At 45.0% G+C, this 27653-nt stretch overlaps 2 protein-coding genes across 2 annotated transcripts in view; one reads left to right on the forward strand and one right to left on the reverse strand.

Moving 5' to 3' along the window:
- T265_09568 (hypothetical protein) overlaps positions 1-13039 on the reverse strand; it is a gene marked incomplete at both ends in the record, with an annotated part of 28313 nt that extends 15274 nt beyond the window's left edge. The window contains one exon of the mRNA XM_009175678.1: positions 12930-13039. Coding sequence (XP_009173942.1) covers positions 12930-13039 — 110 coding nt within the window. The remainder of the gene's footprint in view (positions 1-12929) is intronic.
- Positions 13040-13075: 36 nt separating this feature from the next.
- T265_09569 (hypothetical protein) lies at positions 13076-24027 on the forward strand (the record flags this gene model as incomplete). Its single annotated transcript, XM_009175679.1, has 6 exons — positions 13076-13101; positions 13142-13217; positions 13253-13399; positions 13443-13654; positions 19580-19713; positions 23500-24027. 6 exons carry the CDS (start codon positions 13099-13101, stop codon positions 23612-23614), a joined length of 687 nt encoding a protein of 228 aa, XP_009173943.1.
- Between the last annotated feature and the right edge of the window lie 3626 nt (positions 24028-27653).

A 27653-nucleotide genomic window follows, 5' to 3' on the forward strand; every position in this document is an offset into this window, starting at 1 on the left:
CCCTGTAACGAGTAAGCAAATATCTGAGTCAGTCACATGTTCATCTCACAAACAGTTCTCTAAGTTGCACGCGTGCGAGCCATCAGACACGAATCCAATAAGTCACTACCGTCACACTCCATATTAGTTATGGACTGACGAACGGACGCATACGCGCAAACTCTCTGACATATTGAGGTGACTACAATACATGCCTTTGTCAAGAGCGGGCATTTTGGGCTTTTGAACAGGCTGTTCTGCTTATTCAAGAACATGATGAAAGCAATACTTGGTCAAGACGTTTGTCATGGACAGGATGACGTTGCGGATACGGATTGTTTTGGTTGCGTTTGTCCGCGACATAATGCCGTGCTATTTTCATGCACGGCAAGCCGTCCGAATACACCTACGACTGACTGTATTGTAACTCTTGCAGATGATTTCCAACAGCAACCGGCACGTACATCACCACACGGCCCGCTTTGATAATGCAACTAATTAAGTGACTATGAACCAGACGTTTTGCTACAATTTATATGTACACCGGCAAACTGTTTCGCGTCTGAGTGCCCAGTGATTTTTACCTCACTCAAAGGTAGGCCAATCATTCACAATGCGGTCTCGCAAATTTTGGGAACGTGATCAATAACAGTCTGGAAAAAGCCAACGGATATTTGAGGAGGCACATAAGTCATGTCAAGAGCCTAGAGCACGCCATCACGAAGGTCTGTCGACGCAACGAGTGGTTCGCACGCAAGTGTGAGATGCACAGCACTTATCACTGTAACCGTTAGGGAATTAGCTAATAAGACAACTATGTTCTACGTGCAGTTTTCCGGCTGACGACGTGTGCACCAACCAAGGTTTCAAGCGCATTGGTACTGGCGTACCAAATCTGATGTGCTGTCATACTGATCGCTTCAAGGGTAGGAATCCGGTACTGGTAGCGGTCAGTTTGTGGTAAAACCAAAGGTATCCTCAGAAGGTTAACAACTCAGCTGGTACCTGCACTTGCATCTTAATCTGTGGCTACCCTGTGAGCACATGTTCTCGGTAATTAGATTGATGAATTAATTAATTCATTGATTCATTCCCCTGCAATATGGTAGTTGATCACATATACACTGGTTATTTTGATTTATAATCCATCAAATGTGTCCATCAACCTACCAGATGGTACATCTCTCTGGTTCCTAGGCCGCAAACATCACCAGATAAAGGTTTGCTCAAGCAGCTTGAATGGTTGGTTAGCAAATAAAATTGGTGGAGCCACGTCAGGTTATTAGCTGCATGAAGCATGATATTGAACAAGCACAGCTGCGATGATGAACCTTGCCCCTTGTATGGTGAAGATCTTTATGTGCGTCCACCGGTTGATTGTGCATGCAGCAATTGGACTATATCCTTTGGTCGCCGGTCCGTCGCGTCAACGGGGTCTTCCATCAAGCGAGCAGCTAAGGGTGCGTGCTATGCTGTGGATTATGATCAGTACATGAAAGTCCGGTCGAGCATTGTCCGTAAGGCTTTTGCAAAAAAACTATTCTGCACAAGTTTGGAGCAGACGGAGACCGGTAGCTTGAGGCCAAATTACAATCGCTCGTTTCATAGGCGATAACTTTGAATCTCTGGATGACGAGGATTTTCCCTGAATTCTTACGAATTGAATTCCCCCAAGGCTCTATTCAGAGCCACTTTTGGGCAGACAACCTTAATAATTGTGAGAGTTCATCTGGTGTCATGAGGTGAATGTCCTCCAAGAAGTAAGTTCGCTGGTTCATGTTTACCCCTCTTTAGATTCGAATTTCTTTGCGTGGAGTGCTTAGCCAACAAATCCTAACAACCCCACTGAGGTGACTTTGATGCCTAATCACCGATAATGGGAATTGTGAAGCATTTGTTGTGTGTCACCAAACTCAATTAAATCATGATTTTTCATGATGTCTAGTTGATTGCACGTTCTGCATTTCAGAATCCTTGTACGGTGATGTTGGTCTGAGAAATACGAAGAATGGAGCTACTGTCCATTACACTTGTATCGGCAAATTCAAGAAATAAAAATGCAGCTTCCGACAGCGTTTCGTAAATTTATGGCAAGCGCATGTCAGAAAGCAAGGATAACGGAAAGGATTTAAGATATGGTGAAGGTGGGTGACAACGCGTACACTTATGAGTGTAAGGAGCCATCGGTGATCGTTTGATTGGGTTACCGTTCAGATTTGGGGCCCCACAATCAGCTTCGCACATAGGCATGCGGGTAGCAATGACGATAAGTAGTCGAGGTGAGTGATAATGACAACATCATCATGGCGGCCAGCAATCGTTGCCTTTAGTTGTCACCATTATACTTGTGCTTTATGACGTATTTCATCTCTGGAGCGTCATGCTGCTGGTAGAAATGATATCATTGTGTTGGTAATTTGCCTGCAGTTCTCTCATGAAGCAGTATTATCCATAGGCTGGTTATGCGTATCTGGGAAAGAGTATCATCCACATAGATGGCCCTGGCACCGCCACTGCACAATTCACGCAGTTGTCTAATACTGCAGTGGTGAGCTAAATAAGAAATTTGTGCCGAATTTTACTGAAGAAACTCATCTCAAGTGTTAAATCTTAGGAGTAGAAAGCAGTGACTGATTTTCTTGAATGGCGTTTGCATTGGATACTATAGACGTTATTTCATCCTTAAAGAACACCGAAGAAGGACAAAATTTGCTATGGTGCGATTTCGTGTCTTCTTTCTCTACTATGCACCCTATGGAAGCACCAGGGGACGTGATTCTCCGAAGGCAGGTGTTTACGACTATTTCTGTAGATGGAAAACAAAAGGAAGACTCGTAAGCCGAAGCCAGTAAGCAAGGTTGTAAATAACCAATCCTTACATATAAATAAATAAGACCGTCAAACACCGCATATTACATCTCGCAAACAGGTAACAAATCAGCGGAAGATGATGGTCTGTGAGCTTGAAATTTCACTCACTTAACGAATATCTACAAGCAACATTTTATCAAAAAGTGCAAACAAATTAGTCGAACTCTCATTAAAAAGCACAAACTAGAAAACCCCATAGTTTCGTGCAACTTGGTGAGTGGCGTGGCTAGTGAAGATAGTCTTTGGTAAAACAAAATTTTTTTTAAAATCGGTCCGCCGTATGGATTAGCTACCCTGTTAATACGCGGCTCTGTTGCTTCGTTGGCCTCGACGCTTAAGCTAGGACGAATAAGAATATTTTCCGTGCTTCCGTACCTCATTTTCCTACACAGAAATGCCCTGATGCTGCCGTGACGTTCCAGGGCTCTTGCTCATACGAGAAATGAAATAGACAAACGGTTGTCCTAAAAGGCTCGACTTAGGAAGTATAGATGATTGGAGAAGCAACCACGTATTTTGCAAAACGGTTTCGCTAATATTTTTCGCCGTGTTTGGCCAGTAAATAAGACTGCATCTTTCTAAATCTTGTAAAAATGAGCGTAAAATGCAATGCGTTGCAGCTATCTGCTTCTTGTGCTTGAGTGACCCTTGCTAATACATAAAAGCACCAATAAACCCGATTTATGGATGCACAGTACAATTGCAGGGGTTGTCTGGAAACCGAAGTACGTCAGTACATTTTTGACGCGGCACTACATTAGATTTTGCTCACTTTTTACGACAATACTTTTTCACACAAACCTCAGCGCCCGCAATTCCATCCACTCATGCTTTATTCCGACTGTAACTGAGTGATCATTTCCGACGGTATGCCACGCACTAGTTGGGATAAACATTAATATTATTACTATAAAAATGCCGGATAAATTCTACAGCACGCCAATTGTAATGCAGGATTAAAGAGCCGGTGGGACCACCGCAAGTGAACACCTGACTTTGAAGCTACTCCAGGTGAAATGCATTGCAAATAACAGCTTTAAATGATCGCCATCCACTGGCGGTCAAACTCTGCATGAATCAGTTAACCCAACTCGAAGGCGTTCGGTCAAAAAATCAAGCTGCTTGCATATTTGGTGAGTTTTTATTGGGTGAAAACATGGATCCATACGCGAATGGGTTGGGGAAGTTCTAATGGATCTTTATTGATCACATTGGTTTCATTACTATGTCATCGTGTGAAATGTGATTGAAATCTGAATGAAATTACTGCCTTCTCAGTTCAACGAAACGGCAAGTTTTCAGCAGATACAATGAAATGGTACTGCTGAATTCGATCATACACTGCAGCCGCTAATCTGGTCATTTTTCGCACACGGGTTTATAAAAAGTAAAACTGCATATTCCTGCCAATATCTCATCAAATGCTTCTGTAAACTCGTGCCGGAGGTTAGGACATACCGGAGTTGGCCACTCAGCGTAGAGCGCATTTTTTTTGAAATTTTCGGGCGACTTTCCTGAGCAAATGAACGTCTGTATAGGCCTAACGCAGTTTGAAATGTTGCTGACTCCAGAAAAATTTTCTCACTTCTACTGTGCGTAAAGCAGCTGGCGTACAGGAGGTGTGAGAAATTTCAACAGAATTTTGCAACAAAGTAAAGAGGACGACACTCTAAAACCATCTCAGAGGAGCTGGCTTCTTCAGAAGTGAGACAACAAAGCTGACTGGGAAACGTGAGTTTGGGGTCAGGGTTGGGCCACATGCCAATAAGTTAGGAGTAGTCTATTCAGAAGTTCCTTACATCAGCAGTGTCAAGTTTTAATAATGATAATTTTATTGTGGGCAGCACACGATAAGGACCTGATCGGTCCCTCAGATTTCGAACGTAGCTGGCAACACTAAAACGGGAGAAGGCAAAACCAAGAAATTTATCGCTGGTTGTTGAAAAATGGAGTTTAATAAGGCATGAGTACGGCTGGTTTGGTGATAGACTGGTTCCATCGATCGATGATCGATGCTGAGGACGTCAAACTTGGGGTGAAAACAGATGGCTAGTTTATTTTGAACCTTGGTAAACTCACTGGTGGCGTTGCTGACGAGAATTAACGTATGAAATGTGTTTTGGGGATGCGTAGCGCTACTGCATAGGACCGTAATTGGGTTAAGGAAAAATGTGGGCAGAGCCAACTGAAACTGTGGCGCCTGACTAGAGTGATTAGACCCGAACAAGTGGCATAGCCAATTATAAATCACTCATGTTAGAGTCGGTTGGGGCCAGATAAACATTTTATATGTATTTATAGAAAAATACACATGCCCCTTCTGCCACGCGATTCGGCTTACTTGTATGCATGTATTTCACCTCCCTTTAGAGACAAGTCTTTTCCAAGCAGGAAGAATGGAGTAACTGCATAGGTCGTAAACTGTCGAAAATCATTTGAGGTTTTTCTTACCGCAGTATACCAATGAGAAAAAGACGGCCAAGAAAATGTAGGCCATACGGGAAAGTATTGGTCACAGCTGGTACGCGATCTAATTTAGGCTCAAACACCATCAACGAACATTTAAATATCGATATTCATTACCCCACAGCGAAACTCTCGGAGCTGCCGCAGCCAACCTACCCTCAGCTCAAGGTGGACGTGCGTCACAACGGTTTTCTGTCACATGCAGCATCGACGAGGAGTTTTCATAACGGTTCGCGGATCTTTCGGTAGAGAGGAAAAGTCTCTTAATCTGTCTAGCACAACGGCCAAACTGGATGGAGGTAAATTTAGTCTTTGCGCAATCCGGCGAACGGTCATTACAGTAGTTCTTTGCGCCGTAGGCTGTTAACTAAGACACTGTTGAAAATCCATAAAATTGTAGAGCACACATACGGACTTCGATGGCCTGCAATGAGCTATTCCCTTGCGGCGAATAGTTGTGGTATCTGGGGTAAGGGAATGGTTCTACAGGGACTGCGGTAGTGGTTGGCCTTCGAGTCCTAAAGCACTTGCGACAGGGAATGTTGAAACCGCCGGCGACAAATGGTGCTATAACGCGCAGCCCAGTCTATTTCCTGGTGCATCCGACGGGGGCAAATCCAGGCCTCACCGCCTGAGTAATTTACCTTCGGAGATTCTACCGAAGTCCTTGTGGACGCTCTCATCTTTTGGGAGAAAAAGCCTTCGAGTCCTAAAGCACTTGCGACAGGGAATGTTGAAACCGCCGGCGACAAATGGTGCTATAACGCGCAGCCCAGTCTATTTCCTGGTGCATCCGACGGGGGCAAATCCAGGCCTCACCGCCTGAGTAATTTACCTTCGGAGATTCTACCGAAGTCCTTGTGGACGCTCTCATCTTTTGGGAGAAAAACAGCCCGAAGTACTTTCTCATATGGGAACGTTCCTGAAGAGCCTCTCCGCGCAATATGAACGAATAGGGGGAGCAATGACTAGTGCGTCAAGTGAAGAAATCTTGTTTATCATTTCTGTCGACGTAAAAACAAGAGGCGTTAAGCACGCCACAATACTACAAAGCTCATCCTTTCAGGCAAACTTGAGATAAGCTGAACGCTGAGCATCCTATTCTGATTGACGAAATGATCGACTTGACTTATTTTGATAGCTATAATGTTAACATTTTCCTTATTCTGCCATAAAACTTGACGTAGGGACGCTGGTCAGCATTATCTAAATGCCCTAATTTCTTCAAATTCTACGCGAATTTTCTGAAAATAATGATTGAGACTACCGTGATGGGGGAGTAGAATGGCAAGATGTGGCCTCTCAAAACATACGCCAAATAAAGCAGAACTTACGTAACAACGTATTTTGTCATTTGCATAGGTCTTATTTAAATACGCGCAAACTAAAAAAGCGCGCATGTTGTAGATGCACACAAAAAGAAAACGAGTTCAAGTGCTTCCATCTTCCCTCATGATTTTCCTTGCGTTTGCAGCGGTCATTCGTGATTTTATGTGCTAAATCTGGTCCCAGGGTGTCTTCGGTTTTTATGTTGTGAGAACTGTTCAAAGGAAGATCCCTGGAAACCATAACTAATGTGTTAGCTATTCACCTACCTAGGCCAACGTCGAACTATTCTAAAAAGGACAACTTTCAGGCAGTCTATTCTTTTAGCCACATTTATTTTTGCATACTCAATCTAGGGTCATTATTTCAATATCTTTGCCACGAAATATTGGTGCTAGCCAGACCACCACAATAGAAGTAATTTACTTTAGAATTGACGCCCCCGCATATTTTGCGTCCAGAGGCACGGTATAGATTCCAGAGAGTTCAACGAAAATTTGAAGCTGTAAAACTTCTTGCGGCTTTTGTTCACTAGAAGCCATTAACCTTTTACTCTGATTCGCGATATCTTATTTCATTGAGCACCGTTTTTCGTGGCGTTTGACAACCATGAAAATTTGCGCACTTAAAAAACTTTCACGAAGGTAATTTTTGGGAAAATTTGTCACATCCAAACACCTTCACTAACAAGTAGAAACATTGAACACCTCGCAGCTGCCGACAAATGAAGTAGATTTCGTGATTACCATGCGGCCCTAATGAGGTAAACTTTCTGGTTGATTGTCTGATGGTTCATCTCCAGAAAAGCGCCAGTGAAACTCACACGGTCCAACGCAGTGTCCTTACAAAGCCCGAACATGGATCGCATCATGTAAAGTAGTAAAGCGGAAATGGGGGAAAGCGAACATTCGGACTTCTATTCACCCTGTCCCCATTGCTTCTGCTGCAACAGATCCTGGTGCGGGCTGTTAGCATTCAGAAGGTCACTCAGCCATCAGGCGTATATCTGAGGGTTGCCCTCTGGTGACGCAAACCTGGGCCGATAAAGTCCTAGAGGACAGCGCGAAGCAGGCTTCGGCCTGGCGCCAGTTCAGCTGACCTGAAGCTAATGACCAAACGGATGGTAATCATAGCCCCTTGTGTTCTTGGAAGCACACCAGAGCAGCCGGTCGCGAGTTAAATACGAGAAAACAAGTGGCGAAGGCCGCCAACAAACCAACCACATGCGTTGGCATTAAGAGCGAGGAACGCTGCTAGAACTCCACATCCACCGATAAAGTGGAACAGCCAGTCCCCCACTCCACTTCATCAAAAGTGTCTTCTCCATGACTGACAGGGAAAAGCCACGAAAACGACCATAACGAGCCGAGAAAACCTTCGTGCACCCAGTTGGCCACGCCGATCGCGGGTGACTAAAGTCCACACCAACGAGAAGGAAAAGCGACTGCAGTCAAACAAGTTCCACAAACTTCAGCAAATCAGAAGGCCGTTCGCCAGTTTTAGGGTACAGTCTTCTGCGAAAACCAGCCTCACAAAAAGGAACACTTCTAGATGTTTACACTGGGTGCACTGGGCCTAACAGAGATGCCCTATCGAGCACAGCGTGCCCAAATGACCATGAAACAAAACAGGCGCATTTTACCCTAAATACTTGAACAAGTACAAACATGGTCGCCGAAAAGGCGATAATAAAAGATCTGTAAGTGGCAGCGATCGAAATTTTTCAAAGCAGGAGCATTTTTACCTTAAATACTTGAACAATTACAAACATGGTCGCCCAAAAGGCGATAATAAACGATCTGTAAGTGGCAGCGATCGAAATTTTTGCTGACGAAATGAAAAACAACCTCCCGCAAAGCTAAACTCATCGCGCAAGCCGGAATCCCACGATGCGAAACAAAGGAGATGAAAATTCTTCTCATGTCCTCATATTGCTTGGAGCTACTTTCGAAATTTAATTCAGTAATGGAGCTGGCTGAGGCATCTGTAGAAGCAGACCGAGGCCCGAATTCCTTTTTCGCAATCACCGACGTACTGCGCATCAGATATTCAAGAAGCTCCCCTTGAGCTTTTTCGAACTGACTCTGGTGCTGCTGTAAAGTTGCTTAGAGTCGCTTTGCCAAAATGGAATTCGTGGGCTCGGGTTGTCGCCAGGTGCTGCGACTGCTGAATAGTCTTCAAACTCTCTATCGGTCCTCGCCTTCCTGCTCCGCCTACTGCGGCATATCAGAAGACATGGTTGCCTCACGAAGCCCTTTATGGGGACAAAAGGAGATTATAACATCTGTATTTGTAGGGTGATCACAAAATGTTCCACAGTGTCGCGCTAGAATCGCCGTGAAGGGCGAGGAGCGTCGGCTGAGGATAATCGATCCAGATCAGCTAGCATTCTGACCAATCAGGGCATGCCCTCGGTCGTTAAGGGCGACTGGCCTCTGGACATGCCAGTAGGTGATTTAAGGCCTCAAAATGAATCTCTAATGCGTCGGATCCAGTGAAAACTTTGCCGCGGCGCTGATTAAGGTAATTCAAGAGAGCGCTTGAACTCGACATGCCGTCGTACCCGCCAGATACTGCGCGAGTCAACTAACCTCCCTCCTTGATTTGGTCACTGCCAACAGAAGACACTTTGACCGTCAGGGGTTAGTTGACGGCCAAACTGGACCTGGTGACCATTGTGCGCTGATCGTTGTTTTCGTCCGTTACTGGGTCAGAAATCGGAAGTCGATTAATGCACAGGCCAAACTGAAGCAAACGACTGGGCGGTACAAGCTTGTAGCGGTTAACGGCCCTAAGTAGTCTCTGGTGTGCAAAACAAATTCGTTGTTTTCGTTACTGGGTCAGAAATGGGAAGTCGATTAATGCACAGGCCAAACTGAGGCAAACGATTGGGTTGTACGAGCTTGTAGCGGTTAACGGCCCTAAGTAGTCTCTAGTGAGCAAAACAAATGAACAATGTAAGCCAGGTAAAAAGTCACAAGGAGAAAGATTCAAGTGAATCATGACTCAGTTCAAAATAGGATATTTCGTAGTTCCGTATTCCGTTGAACCTCAACACCACGAGGAGTTCTACATTCCAGGAATTCCAAATCTCCGGTGATCGCAATATTAATCCACAGATGTGAATAGATTTGTCAAGCGTATGCAGCTAAAATGTTTCTTCAAGTTTACAGTTAGTAGCAGTCACTTATAGCCAACCGGCAGTCACAACAACAGTCACTCAGCAAAAGTTTCAAAGTTACGTTGGACCCAAAAAAAGCGGGCGATTGGGGCTGCATTTCAGTAAAACGAACTTTTGTGCAGTGATGCGACCGATATTGATGGGGAAAAGGAACATGATACTGAGCATGAAAAATAGCAGTTTACAAGTGTTACAAGTCACGTGGTTCACACCATAACGCACAACTACTCCATACGAGACCTAGCTGCTTAGCAGGGACTTGTACCAACGGTGTCCCGTGGCTTGATGTCTAGGTGGAGTGGACTTCGCCTTCTGGTTCGGGGTTCAAATCCGAACGACTTTACCTTATCTCTTTTAGACTTTCCACGTTAGCACGTTTCTACATAGGACGCTTTTACTGACCGCCTTGTACAACGTAAAATATGATTAACAAGGATGAAGGCAACTTAGTATTTTGAGAGCGAAAGGTTTTGAATATGCATAGATATCCAAGAGTCGAGTTATTGCCAAAGTTCTACTGGGAGAAGTGACGTAGGTAGTTAGAAACACGCTATGCGAAGGAAGATCGGTGGAGGTCATTTTAAGGTGCGTGGATGCGTTTTGTGAAGATAAGTCTGCCTATTCATTTTATAAACGATAAATTGTACATGTTTCACGCGGAGAAGAAGAGATCTCCTGTATCAAATTGTTCATATTGTTTCGTGCTATTTCCTCGCTTGGGCTGATAGTCCGTCTTTCCTTAGTTTAGGCGATTTGACAATTTAACCCGTTTTTTCTTGGCTTGTGCACAACTAACCAATCAGCATGCTGGCTTGTGTATGAGTCACATGCCCCCCAATCGGACCGGCGCCGAAGAAGAGTGGATCGGTCTTGGTTTTAATGGAAATGCTCTGAGTGATAGGAACGCCTTAATCCAACGTAGAATGTCCCTTTGAATCGCGTAAGACTCGAGTTTGTGCAGTACCGGGGCGTGTGGGACTCGATTGAATGTCCCAAGGCGCAGAACAACTATGTCTTGTGCAGGAGTTGGCGAATGTCCTGGCATGTGATTCTTACGCGATTCAAAGGGACATTCTACGTTGGATTAAGGCGATCCTATCACTCAGAACATTCCCATTAAAAGTAGGCTCGATCTACTCTTCTTCGGTGCCGGTTCGATTGGAGTTCCTCAAAGATCCGTTTTGGTACCACTTCTGTTTTTGATCTACTTCAGCGACCTTCCAGATGTTCTTTCAATTCCATGTCTAGCTTTCGAGGACAACTTGAAATCCTAGAGTTCAGTTGTTTGTGCCCGCGGTGGTCATTGGACCTTCCTCAGAATGACGAAAAGTGCGTCCATATGTCACTTTGGGGGACTCAACGAACGCCCTTTTCGTTCATGGTGAGAACAATCTCACCAGCTGGGATTATCACGTTGGATTTGCCTTCGGGCTGTTTCGGTTCAGTTGTGGAACATTTACTTTTGTACATCCAATATGTATATTTTATCCTTGTTTCGTGTTCTCTAAGTGCTCTGCGTAAACGGCCAATGATAACACCATTTCAACGCGGTTATTGAACCATCTCCATTAGTGGCCAGAAGTTTGATGTACAGATTCCGTTACTAGGATCCATTTTCTGCATCGGGTACGACGATATGCACGCTTAACCCTGTGGTTACCAGTGCAGGTCGTAACGTTGATGCGTAGTTACGTATACGGTGTTAAGCCGTAATAACGCGATAGAGTAGGTCTAATAACGGCGATTTACGGTAACACGGTGGTGATTTCACCATTATTTACCGTTGAACTTTAGTCTAATGACGGTCATTTAATCACCACCAGGAAACACGGTTATTTAACCGTTCAATAACCGGAAAGCGTGGTTATTTGACGGTTATTTAACCGAGCAATAACCGGCAACCAGTTATTTGACGGTTATTAGACCGAGCAATAACTGGCAAACACGGTTATTTGACGGTTATGTTGGTGCAAATAACTTGTTAACCATAAAAGGTGGTTATTTGGCGGTTATATAACCGTCGTATAATCGGAAAACTCGGTTATTTTGGACTGCGTGTGCTGCTAGGGAATGTATCAGAAGGCATCACGAGAATGAATGCCAAAAATGAGTTTGGTGTCTGGCTCTATTTGAACATGTCCTTCTTACTCCGCTCAAAAGGCATTCGCCGTTCTATGGATGATTCAGGGCATCTTTTGCCGTATTACTCGCATGGACTTCCAAATACTCCGTGAGGCCTACGTCAGACTGCTTGAATATGCCAACGAAGTTGTCTACTTAGGATGCAAGAAGCACGTAACCCCCATTGAGCGAGGCGAACGAGCTGATACGAAAATGGTTGCCGGCCGTAAATCCGTGGACTGTGAATCTCCTCTCGCGGTGCTTGACCTCTTTCCTTCGGAGTATAGTCGACTCCGTGGAGACCTAACACTTGCTTATGCCATGTTTTAACAGGGTTTGGTCAACAGGGTTTTCATCGTTGATCCAGCTAACACACGGTGGGGACATGTTAACGAGATTTTCGAGCTCAGAGCGCACACTTTTTTAGGCAAAGTTTTTCTCATTCCGGCTGGTTGTTGCGTAGAATAGTCTTCCTCCGATTTTCCATGCTACATCTGTTACCCAGCTCAAAGCACCATTATACTTTTTTTAAATGCGAATCCCCGCGCTTGCAAGCCTAATGCCCCGCCCTAAGAACTTGAAGAGCAGTGCTAGACTCTTCTTTTTGCCTGTGCCTTTTAGGTGAATGGCAGCTGCTGAACGATAAGTGCAAAACCGATCCGGAAAACTTGGGTGAAAGCCTCAGTCCTATGTATCAGTTCTCGTATCCGTGAAATCACTGACTGATACACAAGATCGAGGTTTTCACCCAAGCTTCCCGAGTTGTCGAACACTCTTGCTTCCAGCACATCCTGTCTTTGGAAATTTCGGGGTTTTATCCGATTCATATTACCCCAAACTCTTCAAAAGTCCAGCGATTGTTCATCTCGGTCCACCTTGCGATTTTCGCTATTTCGTGTGTGCGTTCACACTGTCTCTCTCTGAAATTCAAGTATTTGATGGAAGATGTAGTTTCATTTTCTGTTAGTCTCCATACATCACTCACGAGCCAATGAACATGGTATATAGGGAATCCATGGCAAACGTACTTTCTTCACTGAGGTAGTCACAGCCATCGCGCCGATCTGCTTTAAGTACTACATGACGTATCTTCATATCATCTTATGTCATTTCAGCGAACCATTTCTCTCAACCATATTGTTTATTGCTTCCCAATGGTATGTGTTTGTATTGCTCGGATGTAATCCACCCCACTAGTTACTGGAGTTGGCCGTTCAGTTTGGCCCAGCAACATCGGCAAATCATTTGCGAAACCTGTTGGATAAGGAGCACGGTACTCCTCAATTTTTCTCACTCGATTTGCGGCAGACATAAAATGCATCGAAGTAAACGAGAGTGAAGAGCGGTTGGTTGTGGATTCAACTTTGCCGGTGTCCACTCTCCTGAACCTGATTCGTTCGCAGGGATTTCCAACACTATTTCGTGGTACGTCTTCCGATGCGGACGGAATGAAAGGTTAGTGTTCTCGGATCTTTGTACATCTTTATGCCTCGTGTAGCCTGTGACTTTGGTTCTGGTGTGGCCGTGCTCTCAGAGGGTGGTAAGGTTTGCGGAATATGTCGTCTTTTTCAACCAAGTGACGAGACGCTCCTTGTGGATGCCTCGGCTGATGGACTTTTCCCAGAACATCAAATTTTAATGGCGATCCACAGTTTTGGGGATATATCCAACGATGCAATGTCATGTGGGGAAATTTTAACCACTACCGAGGTTGGTGCCTTCGCTCACAGGTTTTAGAGCGTGGTCTTATTGCTGGTTCGTCCACGTTTCAGGTTTTCATTGTAAAATTGTTTGAATCAGTTTGAACTCGCTTACTGCTCGTTTCATGGTTAGGGTTCCATATAGGCGCGAAACTACTGCCCTAAACTTCTGTTTCGAACTCAACTTCAGCAGCTAGGCACAGAAGGGTGTGTCTTATGATTATTATTGTTATTATTCTTCCTCATGATTAAGGCGCTGACTGGGCGTTGAAACCTTGGACTGGTTTACTGGAGTGTGGATGTGAAGCAAAATGGAGCATACATCCCAAGGCGGGCACACAAATGAATAAGAAGATGCACATCTTTTGTTGAAGTTAATGCAGAAGTCGAAACTGAAGGAGGTCATGTGAAACGACAGTTCTGTGGCCTCATCAGGGATAATGACCAAAAAATCAACTTGCTCACAAACCAATGAAGTAGAGAGTTGGCAAATTAGTTCACAATAATCGAATGCGAGGCTTTTATGGATTGCGGATCCGGCACTATGGAGTGCCACAAGGTGGTCCCTGCGCTCATGAAAATTGTGTACACTAGTGTCTTTGGATGGGGACCATTGTCATCATTATCATTGACAGTGGCACAAGATGAGAACACTGGTGCTTCACTGCTGTATAAGCATGCAAATTTATTTCAACCGAGCCTTTTAATCGAAAGGAAAAAGATGGGAAAGGAAGCGGGACCTAAGGTTGGTCTACCACGAACATCCGAGGTGCCTACACCTCCAGAACTCAATCAGACAATTTGAACGGAAACACGGCGGGATGGCTCAGTGTTTAAAGTGCGGATGTACTATCCGGAAGGTCCGTAGTACCCGACCTCTGCTTCTCGGCTTCCTTCTAGGCCTGGGCAACCTGGCACTATCCCAACCCTCGTGCCTCCCTCTGGTGACAGGGCAGTTAGGGTCCGAAAGGGTGTTACAGCTGAACGAACGACAGCATGAACGCCACTGACGCCGGTTGGCCGCTATATTTTTCAGTGTCTCCAGCCAGGCACAGGCAGGGTCACGTGGATCCCATCTTAGAAGGCACACGGAACCAACGGCGTCCAAACGTTTCGTAATATCCTTCACCTCATTATGCCATGTCAACTTCTGTCCACCCCCAAGTTTCCGGCACTTCGAATTAGCCTCGGGCAGCATCAGTCGTCTCGGCGCTGGTAACTGGGCATTCGTAACGCATGGTCCAGCCACCTAAACTTGCAGTGCTGGGTGCATTCTTTTGGTGAACTACGGTCCGCTTCACCAGAAACTTGTCTCCTGATCGCCTCATTGCGAATCCGCCGATTCCAGCCATACTGTTGAGACATCGGTGGTCAAAGAACTGAAGGCGTTTTAGATCCTTTGGAAGTGTCCATGTCTCGCAGCTGTGCAATGATAAAGCCCACAGTGTGATACACGCGTCCTCTGAGATCCAGTGAAATGCTTTTTTTACGCCACAAGTGGTGCAACTTCGCAAACGCATTTCTAGTCTTCTAGATCTGTGCGTTCACTTCACCTAGCACATTAGCGTCAGAGCTAATGCAACTTTGCAGCTGCGTAGTGTTTCACAACCTCCAGTATCACTCCTTGGATTCCCACAGATATGTTAAAGACTGTACTCTTGCGGCATGACTCTGCACTTTGTGGACGCGAAGCATATGCCGGAGGACTTGATAACCTTATTCAACTTTTCAAGTAACGCTCACACTTCATGCTGTCTTGGGTGTACCAGAGCTGCAATCTGTTGGGGCGTAAGCAGATACAACAACAGAAAGAGATTATCAGTGGGTTTACGGGATGCTTTCACAGATGTCGCCAAACGAGCCGCACAGAGGTAACCACCAACGGACACCCGTTCACCCAGAATCCCTTCAGCTCGATGGCTTAGAAGGATACCAAACCCAGCAGAATCAGCAATAGTAGCTTCAGGATCACCAGAGGTGCGCAACCGGTAGCCAGCGGGGACCGATCGGGAGGCCAGCTCAGCAACCGTTCCTGGATCCTTGAATTCTCGTTTTAGACACCACTCGTCAACAGAAAGCGAGTCCAGCGTACATGTAACGGCGATTCTTTTCCTCCCGCTTGTATCGGAATGCGAACTTTAGAGGCTGCTATGTGAACTAAGCGACGGTTTTCGAAGAAAATTTCAAGGTGCCTCTGGCCGTGGCAACCGAGTCAACTGTCGATATTGAAGCTAGCGACAATGGACGACAAACAGATTAGTTAGTCCTTACGAGTGAATCTACGGACATGTAGCTAGAAACCGGTTGAGGAATGGGAGAGGAGCAAACATTTGAAACAGGGGAAGGGGAAGCGTCAGCAGTAGATTGGTTTCGCTTACCCGCCCTGTCATATGAAGCAAGCAACATGACCCGGCTGATGACACCACGCGATGGCCCACGTGGCATGAGTTTATTTGTGTGTGTGCAATTTTTGTTGTAGGTGGGCTGGGATACTGCTAGGGCGCCAACACGTAGACCGGCGAACGATTAAGGTCCTAAACCAAGGCCGTTAACTCAAAAGCCTGACCACAAGGTAGCGGTGTTTGGACAGCAATGCAAGTGCGCTTCCATTTTTACAGAAAGGTCTCCCAAACGTTCCAATCCTCAACCTGGAGGACCAGGCGACTGCGTTGGTCAGATCCCTAACCACTGACCAGCCTGATATGAGAGGCTGGATGTCGCACGTAAACCACCCGTGGATTCCCAATGGGAACCCCCAGAAAACCCACAGGCATTATGAGTCTTCTCATTCACACTACATCAAACGTGCGGTTGTTGGGTCAGTGGTGAATTGCGTAAGGGAAGTATGCTCGGATGAGTCCATGCAAACAGACGAATTGAAGCCACTTCAAAATGAGCACCCTACGGGGCTCGTTGTCCAACAAACGGAGCAGATGCTACATGGAACTATTAGGAAGAAAGTCAAAAACCCGATGGCTACCGTTGGAATACCCCATAAAAATGGCACTTTAGACACCATTCGATAGATACTTCGGGAATGAGATTAAAACATTCTTGCGCATCGATAACACCTTACAACAACACCTCGTAAGGGCCCAACATGCTTGTGGCATAGCACCACCAGGCTCACACAAGCACCGGATATCAGACTGAACGGTGGCTCTTCTTAAATCTCGGGGAAATATCTCAACCGGCCCCGAACATAACTTGATGCGACGAATTGTCAGACGTCAACCGAAGGTGATTGTGCTAGCCGACCGTGAAGTGGGGTGGACACAGAAAGCAAAAAAAAATGGAAGAGGCTCGGAAAGCCGGTAATGCCGAAAGATTATTTCAGTCGATCCGTGCGACAGTCTCCGGAAACCAACTAAACGAAACCATCAAGGAGCGGAAAGAAGTATCCATCTTAAATAGAGAAGAAAGCCTCGACCGATGGACCAAATACTTCTCGTGGCCACCAGCTGCTACTGATCTGGAGCCCACAGTTAACGTAGAACCCTGGACGGTGAAAGTGGAACCGTCTGCGGCTTCGGAGGTTCATGATTGCATATGTTCTCTTAAGCGCCACCGAGGCTCTGGTGCGGATCACCTCCCACCCGCATTGTTCAAAGATGGGGATGAAGTCCTCAGTCAGCGCTTGTCTGGTCTGTTTGGTTGCATTTGGGATAGGGAGTCTGTCCCAGACAACTGAGGAGAGTCGGTGGCAGCGTCCATTTTTGTAGCGAGTGTGGTAACCGTAAGAGGATCAGTTTGACCCCAGTCATAACGATACTGTTGGCTTCGTCGCCTTATGGTGGCTCGTGAAACACTGACCCGAGAGTAGCAAGCGGGATTCCGGCCCGGTAGCGGTTGTGTTGACCGAATCTCCACACTATCGGGTACCAAAACAACACCATACGTATAAGCGACCACAATTCAGTGTTCCTGGATTTCCAAGGCACATTCGACTTGGTTGATTGGTCTGTTCTTCTTGACGCGCTTACTAACCATGGAAGGCCTCGGAAGTTTATGAACATAAGGTGCTCCTTTTATTCCCAGACTTCCGGAATTGTGAGAGTATACGGCGAGCTCTCCAAAAGCTTCCGTATGCAAAGCTGTGTTTGTCAGGGATACCACTCTCTACATTCCTATTTGATTTCGTGATCGATGGAACCCTAAGACGAACGCTGGAAGGTCTTTGAAACCCCGGTGTTCAAACATTATCTGACGAAAACCTTGTCAGACAACTCCACGTGCTAATCAGGAGCACGAACGATCTGCGCGTTTTCCTCCAAGAAACCCAGTAGAAATAAAAGAACTTGACCATGACTCAGACATTACACTCCACGCACTTGGATCAAGCCATCAAATCGACTTCGATAGTACACGTGTACTGCTGTCAGATTTCAAGTCACACATGGAACAGACATGTGCTAAGGCCCTAGGGATAAACACAACCGAGCTGCATCAACCTTGGTGTTGGCGGTAGCATCCCCATCTATCTGGCTTGAACTTAGTTCACACCTTAGTAGACATAGTAGCCAGATGTCAGACAGGGATCTCAATAATGACGGATCAAAGCCAGCACAACAAACGGAGGCACATCCTTACCAAAGTACACACAACTACGCGTACGCGCACACAGGGCTGACACACACCCACAGACGCTGGTTGCACCTAAGTGCCAGCTGGTCACAAGAACAGAAGACGGTGGTGGGCCCAAATGACGCTACGTTTGATTAGTAATCATCTGACTATAGAAATCCTTGAAAAACGTTCCCACAACAACCGAAATTCGGTATCACATCTTATTCCACTACGCTCTGTTTCGACTGTAAAATTTCCACATTATATACCACATGGAACACAGTGCTGTAACACAATCCCATCCCAGTTGGAATCGGAACTCATAATATGTACTCTAGATTCATAGCAATCTTTTCTGGCGCTACATCTCACGTGTTAACGAGCAGTTTTCTTTGATGTCTATCCGACTGAACTACACTACCCGTTCTTCATGACGTCGTTGTGTTAGGATCTGGACCACTACACATGAATTGACGAGTGTGTATCTGAACCGTTTTTAGTCCACCTAGTTCACGAATGTTTTGAAATGCTCTTATTATTGACCGAGGTAACTTTACCAAATAGCTTTGAGCTCATCCTCCACTTGCGACTTCACGATTCGTACAGGTCATGTACCTAGTACTTCATATGCTAGATTCACTGATCAAGTACATTGGTCGGCACCACGAACGTGCACCTGAGGTGACGTTGTGAGCCAAATTCCCGCTGTGAGTCATCAGTTTTGTGTTCATGCCACTCGTGTGATCAGTCATCTTCATGTCCTGGCATGATTATTCCAGTTACTTCCGAAGCTGGGGGAAGTACTAAACTCGGATTTCGTTCTTAACAGAACTTATTGAAGTCCGGACATGCGACATGCCAGGAGTGCCTGTTTGCACTCGAGCAACACAGTCTGGACAGAGTTAGATGATCACATCTGAACGGCCGAACCGATTCACCTTAGGGTGGTGTGATAAATCGCCTTCTGTCGACCCTGTGCTTCCTCGCTTGGCCCAGCGTAATCGTGTCAAAACAGAGAGACAATTCTTCATTCCAGAGTTTTGTAAGTACAAATGTCCGAAATCGACTTTCACGTATTGGTCCATTGTGGCTGGTTAGAAATCGGTCGCCACGCCTAGCAATGCTCGTGTTTTTTAATATCCGAACTAAACTGATCCTGATGGGTTCAGTTGGCGAAAATTTCCAAAGCTTTCCTGTAACTTCTGGGAATAAAGTTCGCAGGTCTCGGGCAGGTGGAAACTCTTAGACTGAGCTTGCCGTCAGTAGGTAAAGGTAAGGAAAGTAAAAAGTAAAGGTTATTTTTGTGTGCACAGCGTCTGAGAAGCAGGCTCACCCTTCATCACTTTGTAACTGTCATCTTGTTTTTTAGGGAACAGCTCAATTGGGCACGGTTCAAGCTGATTCTGATGGCCATGCTTCATGGTTGGTGGAAAACACTACACTGAAACTCTGGAATTTGATTGGCCGTTCAGTAGTGCTGCATGATCTAACCGCTTCTTCCAGGTATGGTTTGTACATTACCCCGAATTCTCGTAAGGTTCGTGCACTTCTTAACAACTGATGAGTTCTCGATTTTCACTGACTGTGCACTTAGCCTTTAAGAGCAAAGCGGTCGTAAATTTTTAACCAGGACAGTCACTTTGCTGTCGGTCTGACTCTAGCGTTGGCTGGTTCGCCGGTTCACAGGCGACGTTTGAGGTCCACCAATACAAATTTCACATTCTTACACGGCCGGTAAGCTTTAATAAGGGTGAGACTCAAATCAAGTGCTCCTCTCTAACCAAACGAGTACTTCACTCCAACAGGGGGTTTGCCCAAACGGATGATACGGATATAAATTCTGTGAATTGTGCACTAAAATTAATCTGGTGGTTCATACACTCATCTGCATACCAATTTGGTTTTGACTCAAGCACAACACAACTCATCACAAGCGTGATAGCCCTATGGGAGACTGTAGGTTGTGAGTCGGACGGGATGTGAAAAACTAATCTTGCCTGAGCCCTTCAAGGTGAAGTTTATTCAACAGCCACAAATAGATTATGATGCAGAAGCAAACCAACTGCTTGGATCTGTGTAAAAGAATAGCGAACCTCATTATTCGATAAGTACACTCATCTGCATTTCAATTTGGTTTACACGAGTGACTCATCTAATCTCCCATTTATGGTGTTCCCAATCAACTGAATGTGCTTTACCAGGCTGTCTTATGTTTTTTTTGGTACGATATTTGAGATACCGCAGTGCATTGCACCGACGCAATCCACTATTCATAAGGTTGCTGAAAACTCGTCGACAGGCTTCAACGGGTTTCACTTTTCTTTGGGCCCATCTGGCAGGCTCACTGCTCGAGTTCCCACCAACCCTATGTTCTATTTGAGCCCAAATTGCCCGAAATTTGCATCATTTGCATACGATTTTGGATTTTATGAGAGACTCATCTCCCTCAATCAACGATAGCTTGAGAAAGCTCAGTGGTTAGGGCGCGAACCTGTTGACCGAAAGGTTCGAATTCGACCGCTGCATTTCCACTGTTCCTGTCTAGGCTTGGGCAACCTGACAGCATCTTAGCTTTCGTACTTCCTCCGTGTGGTGTGGCAGTTAGGCACAGAAAGATTGTTACGACTGAATTATGATAATACTAGTAATTATTATTACTAACGAAATCCCAGAGTTTGAGCGCACTCCAAAGCTCAAATAGCGGTAGCATCTGCCAGACGTCAAATCATCATCCGCATTGGACCTGAAACATGCGCTTTCTTTCCGATGCTTCACTTATTCTGCTCCGGAAAGCACCGGGTACTATTATGTCACTGGTATTGTGGTTACCTCCTCAAACGAACACACCTTATAAATGGAAACTGCCATTATTGACTTCCCTTGCTTCAGTTTACAGAAACATCTCCATACACATGCCCGGAGGATCTCTGGGAAACTATTTTGAAAGACAGACTTTCGTGTTTGCCCTTATGCTGTTTTTAGAGTTCAGCTGCTGTCCGTGCTTTTTGCACTCTTCCGGAGAATTTATCGAATACTAACCTGGAGCATACAACCTAGTGTAGACACTGTGATGCCTAATGTATTCCTCAATGAGTGAGCTGTACTGAAAATAACAGTACTATTATCTGACGTTCATATACTGGCCTAGGTAATCTAGTAGTTGTCATTATTGTGTTGTAAGATCCATTTACCTACTGGCTGTACCAAGTGATTGTCGCAGTTGAAAATTTTGTACGTTCTGCACTATTCGTCGATCATTGTGATTTTCTTCGGGCACATCTATTCAGTGCATATTTTCTGTCGTTGATAACGTCAAAGCGCCCTCTCGTTCTAAAAGGATTGGTTGGGACCATTGCTATGACTGCCCCCAAGCACTATCTTATATTCGTTCAGCTGTAGCTCTTTTGGGTGCCTAACTGCTATGCCATCGGAACGAAGCACGAGAGCTGAGAAACATGCAGGTTGCCCAAGCCTAGACAGGAGAAGTCGAGAGGCAGAGATCGGGTTCGAAACACGGACCTTTGCGGTCAGTAAATTCGCACTCTAACTACTGGGCCATCGCGCCCCCATATACACGCAATCGGCAGATTTACTCAGCTTTCCTACGCGACGAGTGTTGACTTCTAGTTCCAGTCTAATCCGCCACAGATTCTTAGAGGAGCGTGAGAGAAAGCAGTCGAAGTGTACGAAAGGCTCGTTCTTTGTAAGCATTGATGCTGCTTGAGAAGTGATGAGTGCCATACGTATGATATAGGCGTTTCACTGCTTCGTAATTTTGTCTGCGTGAATGATTTTGGGTATTAATTTCCTGTGAGTAACTCCACGATACATAGACTGTCTTCATATAACTCTTGTTTAAGCATTCTCCTTTTCTTCCTGAGAATGATAAGCGCTTGGTTGGATTTCCGCGTTTTCGAGGGCTCACTTGTGGAACAATCGCACCAGGACAGAAGATGGGCGAATAAAACAATAAGAGCGATTTAGAATCAAACCCTGCATATCTTGTAACGTCAAATAACTGACGGGTATAAGGTAAGATACGCTGTGCCTGCTGCGCATTCGAACAACTGGTCAGTGACCAACTGATTGCAGATTTACAGCTATGATCGCGAGGTGTCACTGACCAAAGGTGTATTCCATCATGAGCTCAAAGTGGACAGAATTACCACTAGCACCGCTTACGGCACAACGACCTACTGCTTACGTCATAAGAAACTTCCAAATTAACTTTTTGACTCTAAATTTAGAGCAAATTTACGTACATTAGCTTTAGGCGATGTCTTCGCCAAATGTACCTAATTTGTAGTAAATAAAGCCCCCTACCGACACAAAACAATTTTCATTTGGCGACCATCAGCAATGTGGATCTAATGAACTCCGCGGGGAAGATTCGTTCTCGCAACCTCCCGGATAGTAGTCCAGGGCTAGGTCGTTCGGCCTCAAGTGGCTGATGGACAATGGGATCAACTTGCACGTAGACATGATATATGGGCACCCACCCTTCAATCACCGCATTTACTTCACGTGATCGCGTGTGTCGAATGATGGCTTATCAGATGGAAGGTTCAGGCAACTCATGAGTGATTCCGCTCTACCCTCAGGTTGAAAGCCCGATTGAGCATTTTTACTATTAACAACTCGGATGGTGGACCAGTTCACAAGTCACATGAGCTTTCCGTGTTAGAAGTCGCGTGGAAAGCTAGTCAGAACGAAACCGCGTGATTTAAGTAAGGTGGTTGAAGAATGGAGGATGCTATATTCTGTCTAATTACGAGCTAATCATGCTGTTGATCAGCCAGTGGTGGCCGAGCCCTTACTTCATCATGTAGTAGAGACTTTCCATACAAAATATGTATATGCTCGTGTGGAGAATAAGCAGCTCCCATTGATCAAGAGATAATGGACCGCATTCACTTCATAGCTCAACTGATGCGGTATTGAAGACAACCAAAGTGTGTTGTTGGTACGGTCTGTCTTCTACGGTGGGGTCCCATGACTCAACTTGCGCCTGGCTAGAGGCACTGCAAGAAATAGCGGCTAGTCGATATCGATGACCTTCGTGCCGTCGGTTTCTTTCCAGATTAAGGGCTTGGAGGTGTAGATGACAGACTGCTTCAGATAAGCTAGCACCAGGTCCATCCCTTATCGATGGCATTCACTTCTTTTTACAATAAATATAACTTTATGCTCGTACTGCAGTAAAACGTCAGTGTCAACACTGATGTTGCTGTCCATGATAATGGTGATGACCTCATTGTATTTCACGCTTTCGAATTTTTCTTTCCACAGAATCGCCTGTGGTATCATTGCACGATCCGCAAATATATTCTCCAATCCAAAGAAGGTATGCGCCTGTTCTGGGAGAACCATGTGGGAAGAACATGCTGCAAATCCCGTTGGATGAAATGTCGTTGTCTCCAGTGAGGCCTCTTCATGCACAAGATAGCATTTTTTATGTGATCAGCAGATTAACATACTTGTCTTCAACGCTAATCTTTCTACGCTGTTTTCTGCACAGATTATAGCAACACTTATGACGGCGTCGGGATTTAAGCCGTTTGGGCTACATTTCAACGTGGTGTGTTATTTTGTGGGATATCTTTCACGCTTGTATGGGGAATCTCCACCTTCTGTTTTACTTGAGCGTTGTTAGTTTGTAATTGTTTACTAATGCCTTTTCATTCCATTCTGTGGTGAGCAGCTACAGAGTTCACTCTGGGAATTGTTTTACTGACGCTCGATGAAGTGGGTGAAAACTTTAAAAAGTTAACTTGGAACGAGCAACAAAGAGTTCACACACTACGGAGCCAACCGAGGTATTCCTTAAGATCCTACTGCATCTAAAAAGGTGTTTTGGCGTTTTGTAAATAAAGCAGCATTTTTCATCACGGCGTCCTGGAAAGGGATCAGTGGAACAGTAAATTAACCGAGGAGGCGCACGTGCACCAACAAATCCGTGAATAAAATGAAAGGAACAAGAGATGTTTTCAGTTTCGTAGCACAAAAAGGCAGACTTCGAAATCTGTCAAAGGTTGCTTGGATATTTGGGGATGCCAGTCAATGCCAGATGCATTCAAACTTTGGTTTAGTGGCTCCTGGGTCAAGGCATAAACTGCCCGACGGGAAAGTCCGTAGTTCAAACCCGACATCTCATCTCAACGCTTCTGTTTAGGATTGGGGAACGTGGTGGTATCTCGGCCCTCATTCTTCCTTCGGCTAGGCAGCTAGGCATTAAAAAACGGTGCTATGGCTTGGACATTTTGTTTGATTGTTTCAATTAGCTCTCGATGTAGCCAGTCAGTCCAGTTATGTTACCAAATTTCTCATGACGTCGGTAGCCATTTTTTCCAATTCAGCTAGCCACTTTTTAAGATCCCAATTATTGTAGAGCTGCTTCTCTGAACTTGCAACTGAAAGCTTATTACAATAAGTGGTTGTGCACAGATTTTGATGAGTTATGTCCTGGAGAAAAAGATTCGATTTCTGATTACATTTTGCACAACCGTGATGTCATTATTCTCTGTAGGAATGATACCGAATTCGGAAATCTGGTGTAATTTCCCAAACAGGCACTTGTTTGCACGGTGAGTGTATTCGCACCCCCCCAAACTAGTTGTGGTCTCACCGCCGTTCAAAGGGAACAGATAACACTTGAGACCAAAATATTTAGTTCAGCAAGTGTTTGTTTTCTATTTTAAAGCACCCACCTTACATACGGATGGTATTCGTTTTGGGCGAGATGGCCCAAGTGGTTAGAGCGCGAATTTACCGACCGGAAGGTCCGTGGTTCGAATCCGACCTCCGCCACTCGACTTCCCCTGTCTAGGCTTGGGCAACCTGGCAGTATCCCAGCCCTCGTGCTTCCTTTGGGTGGCATGGCAGCTAGGCACCGGAAGGGTGCTACAGCCGAACGCTTTTTTTATGCAGAAGCTTACAAGTACATTGATGGCTTATCACTGGGTAGTCTGCTTGGATTCGTCTTAGCAGACGATTTTCTCGAGCTATCGGAACTATCTGTCGACCTTTTACACGGCTCTTTGCAAGCGTCATGTGCACGATATTCTGCTCATGGATTTTACTCATTCTGAACTCTTACATGTAAATTAGCCATTTACATTCCAACGACAATATTCTTTGAAACGCGTAGATTACACTGTCAGACTTTCAGTTTACCCAACGCCGATGTGGAGTAGGCAGTACGTTAAATTTTTGATTTGTGTCCAAGAAGGTTGTGAGAAGGGTTAAATGTACACTATTTGTACGTGCCAGACGTATTTGTACTCCGGATTCCTTTCAGGATGAAGAAGAATTCCTAACAAAGACTTCTGTGTTTAAGGGTTATCTGTAGAAATTCATCCCTGTGCACAGGAGGATAAAGCCAAACTTCGACACAGTCCACTCAGTTCTAAAGAAATGCTTTTGTTGGACTATTTTATCGTTCACTTTTGAAGAGCATGATCACAGACATAAAAAGTGAATGTAAGCGATGAATGCGAAAGGGTAACATGAGAATATGAGATAAAAAAAGAAAGGTCTTATTCGAAGCCATGCTACCAGTTACATCCGTAAGACAAGACAATCCAGCCGCACGATTCGTTCTCCAACCCGCAAAGAGGCACGTAAAATTGCCAAATTTAATAGGTAAAGCACCCCAAATTACGTGCCGTTTATCGGTTCCGCAGCTTGGGTGACACCCAAGTCGGTACACCGAGACCTAGTGGGGACGTGCCTCAGGAGATGTGCCCTGCTACTTGAGCCATGATGGATCAGTCGATGGAAACAAGACAGTCTCAAGCGTGGAGACCCACCATATCCAGGTTATCATCAGGCTTTTTGTCCAAGAACATGACTAATGCTTCACTACACCTAAGTATCATTATATGAATAAGTTCTTTTGACCAATTAATTTAAACTGAGATTCTACACACAGATGGCCTTGACTTCCGTCTGTTGACCTCATATACTGGACCTGATTGATTTCGCTCTCTTTTTATCACTTCCTTTCTATGCAGCCAACCGATTGTCTTTAGTAACTGATTAAGGAGATGAAACAATATATTGGCCTTATGCGGATTTTGACTTCTTACTGCACTTAAACGGGGACCCCTCCGTTTTGACAAGTTAGAGCTCGGGTTATGATAACCAGACCAACAAGGTGGATATGGTTATCCTATGTAATAAAATTCCACATGGAACTGGAAGACATTCGGTTTAAACGGTCAACTTATACAAATTTCTGGACCGGCCTTTGACGTCTGGTGACTATCACGTCATCTTCGACATGAAGCGGCCTTTTAAACCCCATTCATTTAGACTATCATACAAGATATTCAGTTGGGTTTCTGGTTAAAACCACTGAGTTATGGACGAATATAATCCGCTTATCGTGTACAACTTAGTGCTCAAGTAGAACATGAGGTTAATGGGAACTCATGGGACACGACTACCAGATGAATTCCAAGAAGGATGAAACCGGTGGGGGGGTGTGTCATTGGTTTTCAACAGCCTCATGGGTAGTGAGTTGTATGAATAAAACTGCGAGCCTGCTCCTAATGGGGCGCATGATCTCGGATATGGAACTAAGTCTAGTCGAGAGAATTAAGCAGCGACTTTGGTAGAACAGGAAAAGTTCGTAGTAAGCAGGTGAACCATCGATGCTGAACACCGATGTCATGCTGTCGATGATGGTGATGATGATGACGGGGAACAAACAAAACTACAGGGATCCGACAAAGACACTCATTTGCAAATCAATTTGGTTTTCACGGGAGACTCAAGTGAATCTCTCGTTTATGATGTTCTTCAACTGAATGTGCTGCACACAGGCCGCCTCATTTTTCAGTTGGTATGATATTCGAGACATCGCCTTACCCATTTGAAAACAGCGGCAGGTTACATACCTAAAATCCCTGAGTAAAATGCTAAGATTGTCTTCTGGAGTGTTGGGTCAGTCCACCATGTAATCTCACAGCTAACAAGTGGTATTATTAGACCTTGACACCTCAGTCAGTTTAGCAAACCCAGTATCAAAAGAGTAAAGGTTTTTCCAATTGAGCTTCATTCACTTGTCTTGGAGGGGCAATATCGGCTACAAAAGGCAGGGAATGTGTTCGACTTACGACAATTAGGCTTCTACAAGCGCCAGATTTTAATTACCTAGCAAAAACTGTTTTATATCATGCGTTTATACCGCGGAGTTATTTCATAGGTTAGTCATATGATAATGTATCGTTATAAGTGAGAAACGTTTTGGCTTGGATGACATGGTTTTTGTTCACAAAAAGAAACATCGAATTTGCTGTTACATTTGTCCTCAAAATATGTACTTTAGTGGAGTTAGACTGCAGTCGGTAGTGCGTTAAAAGTTTGGGAATTCACACTCTAATGCCAGTGACCATGGTGACGTTCACGTGCATTCCGGCGGGCTGAAAATATACAGAGAA

This window comes from Opisthorchis viverrini, assembly GCF_000715545.1.
Source record: "Opisthorchis viverrini unplaced genomic scaffold opera_v5_290, whole genome shotgun sequence".
Classification (NCBI taxonomy): domain Eukaryota; kingdom Metazoa; phylum Platyhelminthes; class Trematoda; order Opisthorchiida; family Opisthorchiidae; genus Opisthorchis; species Opisthorchis viverrini.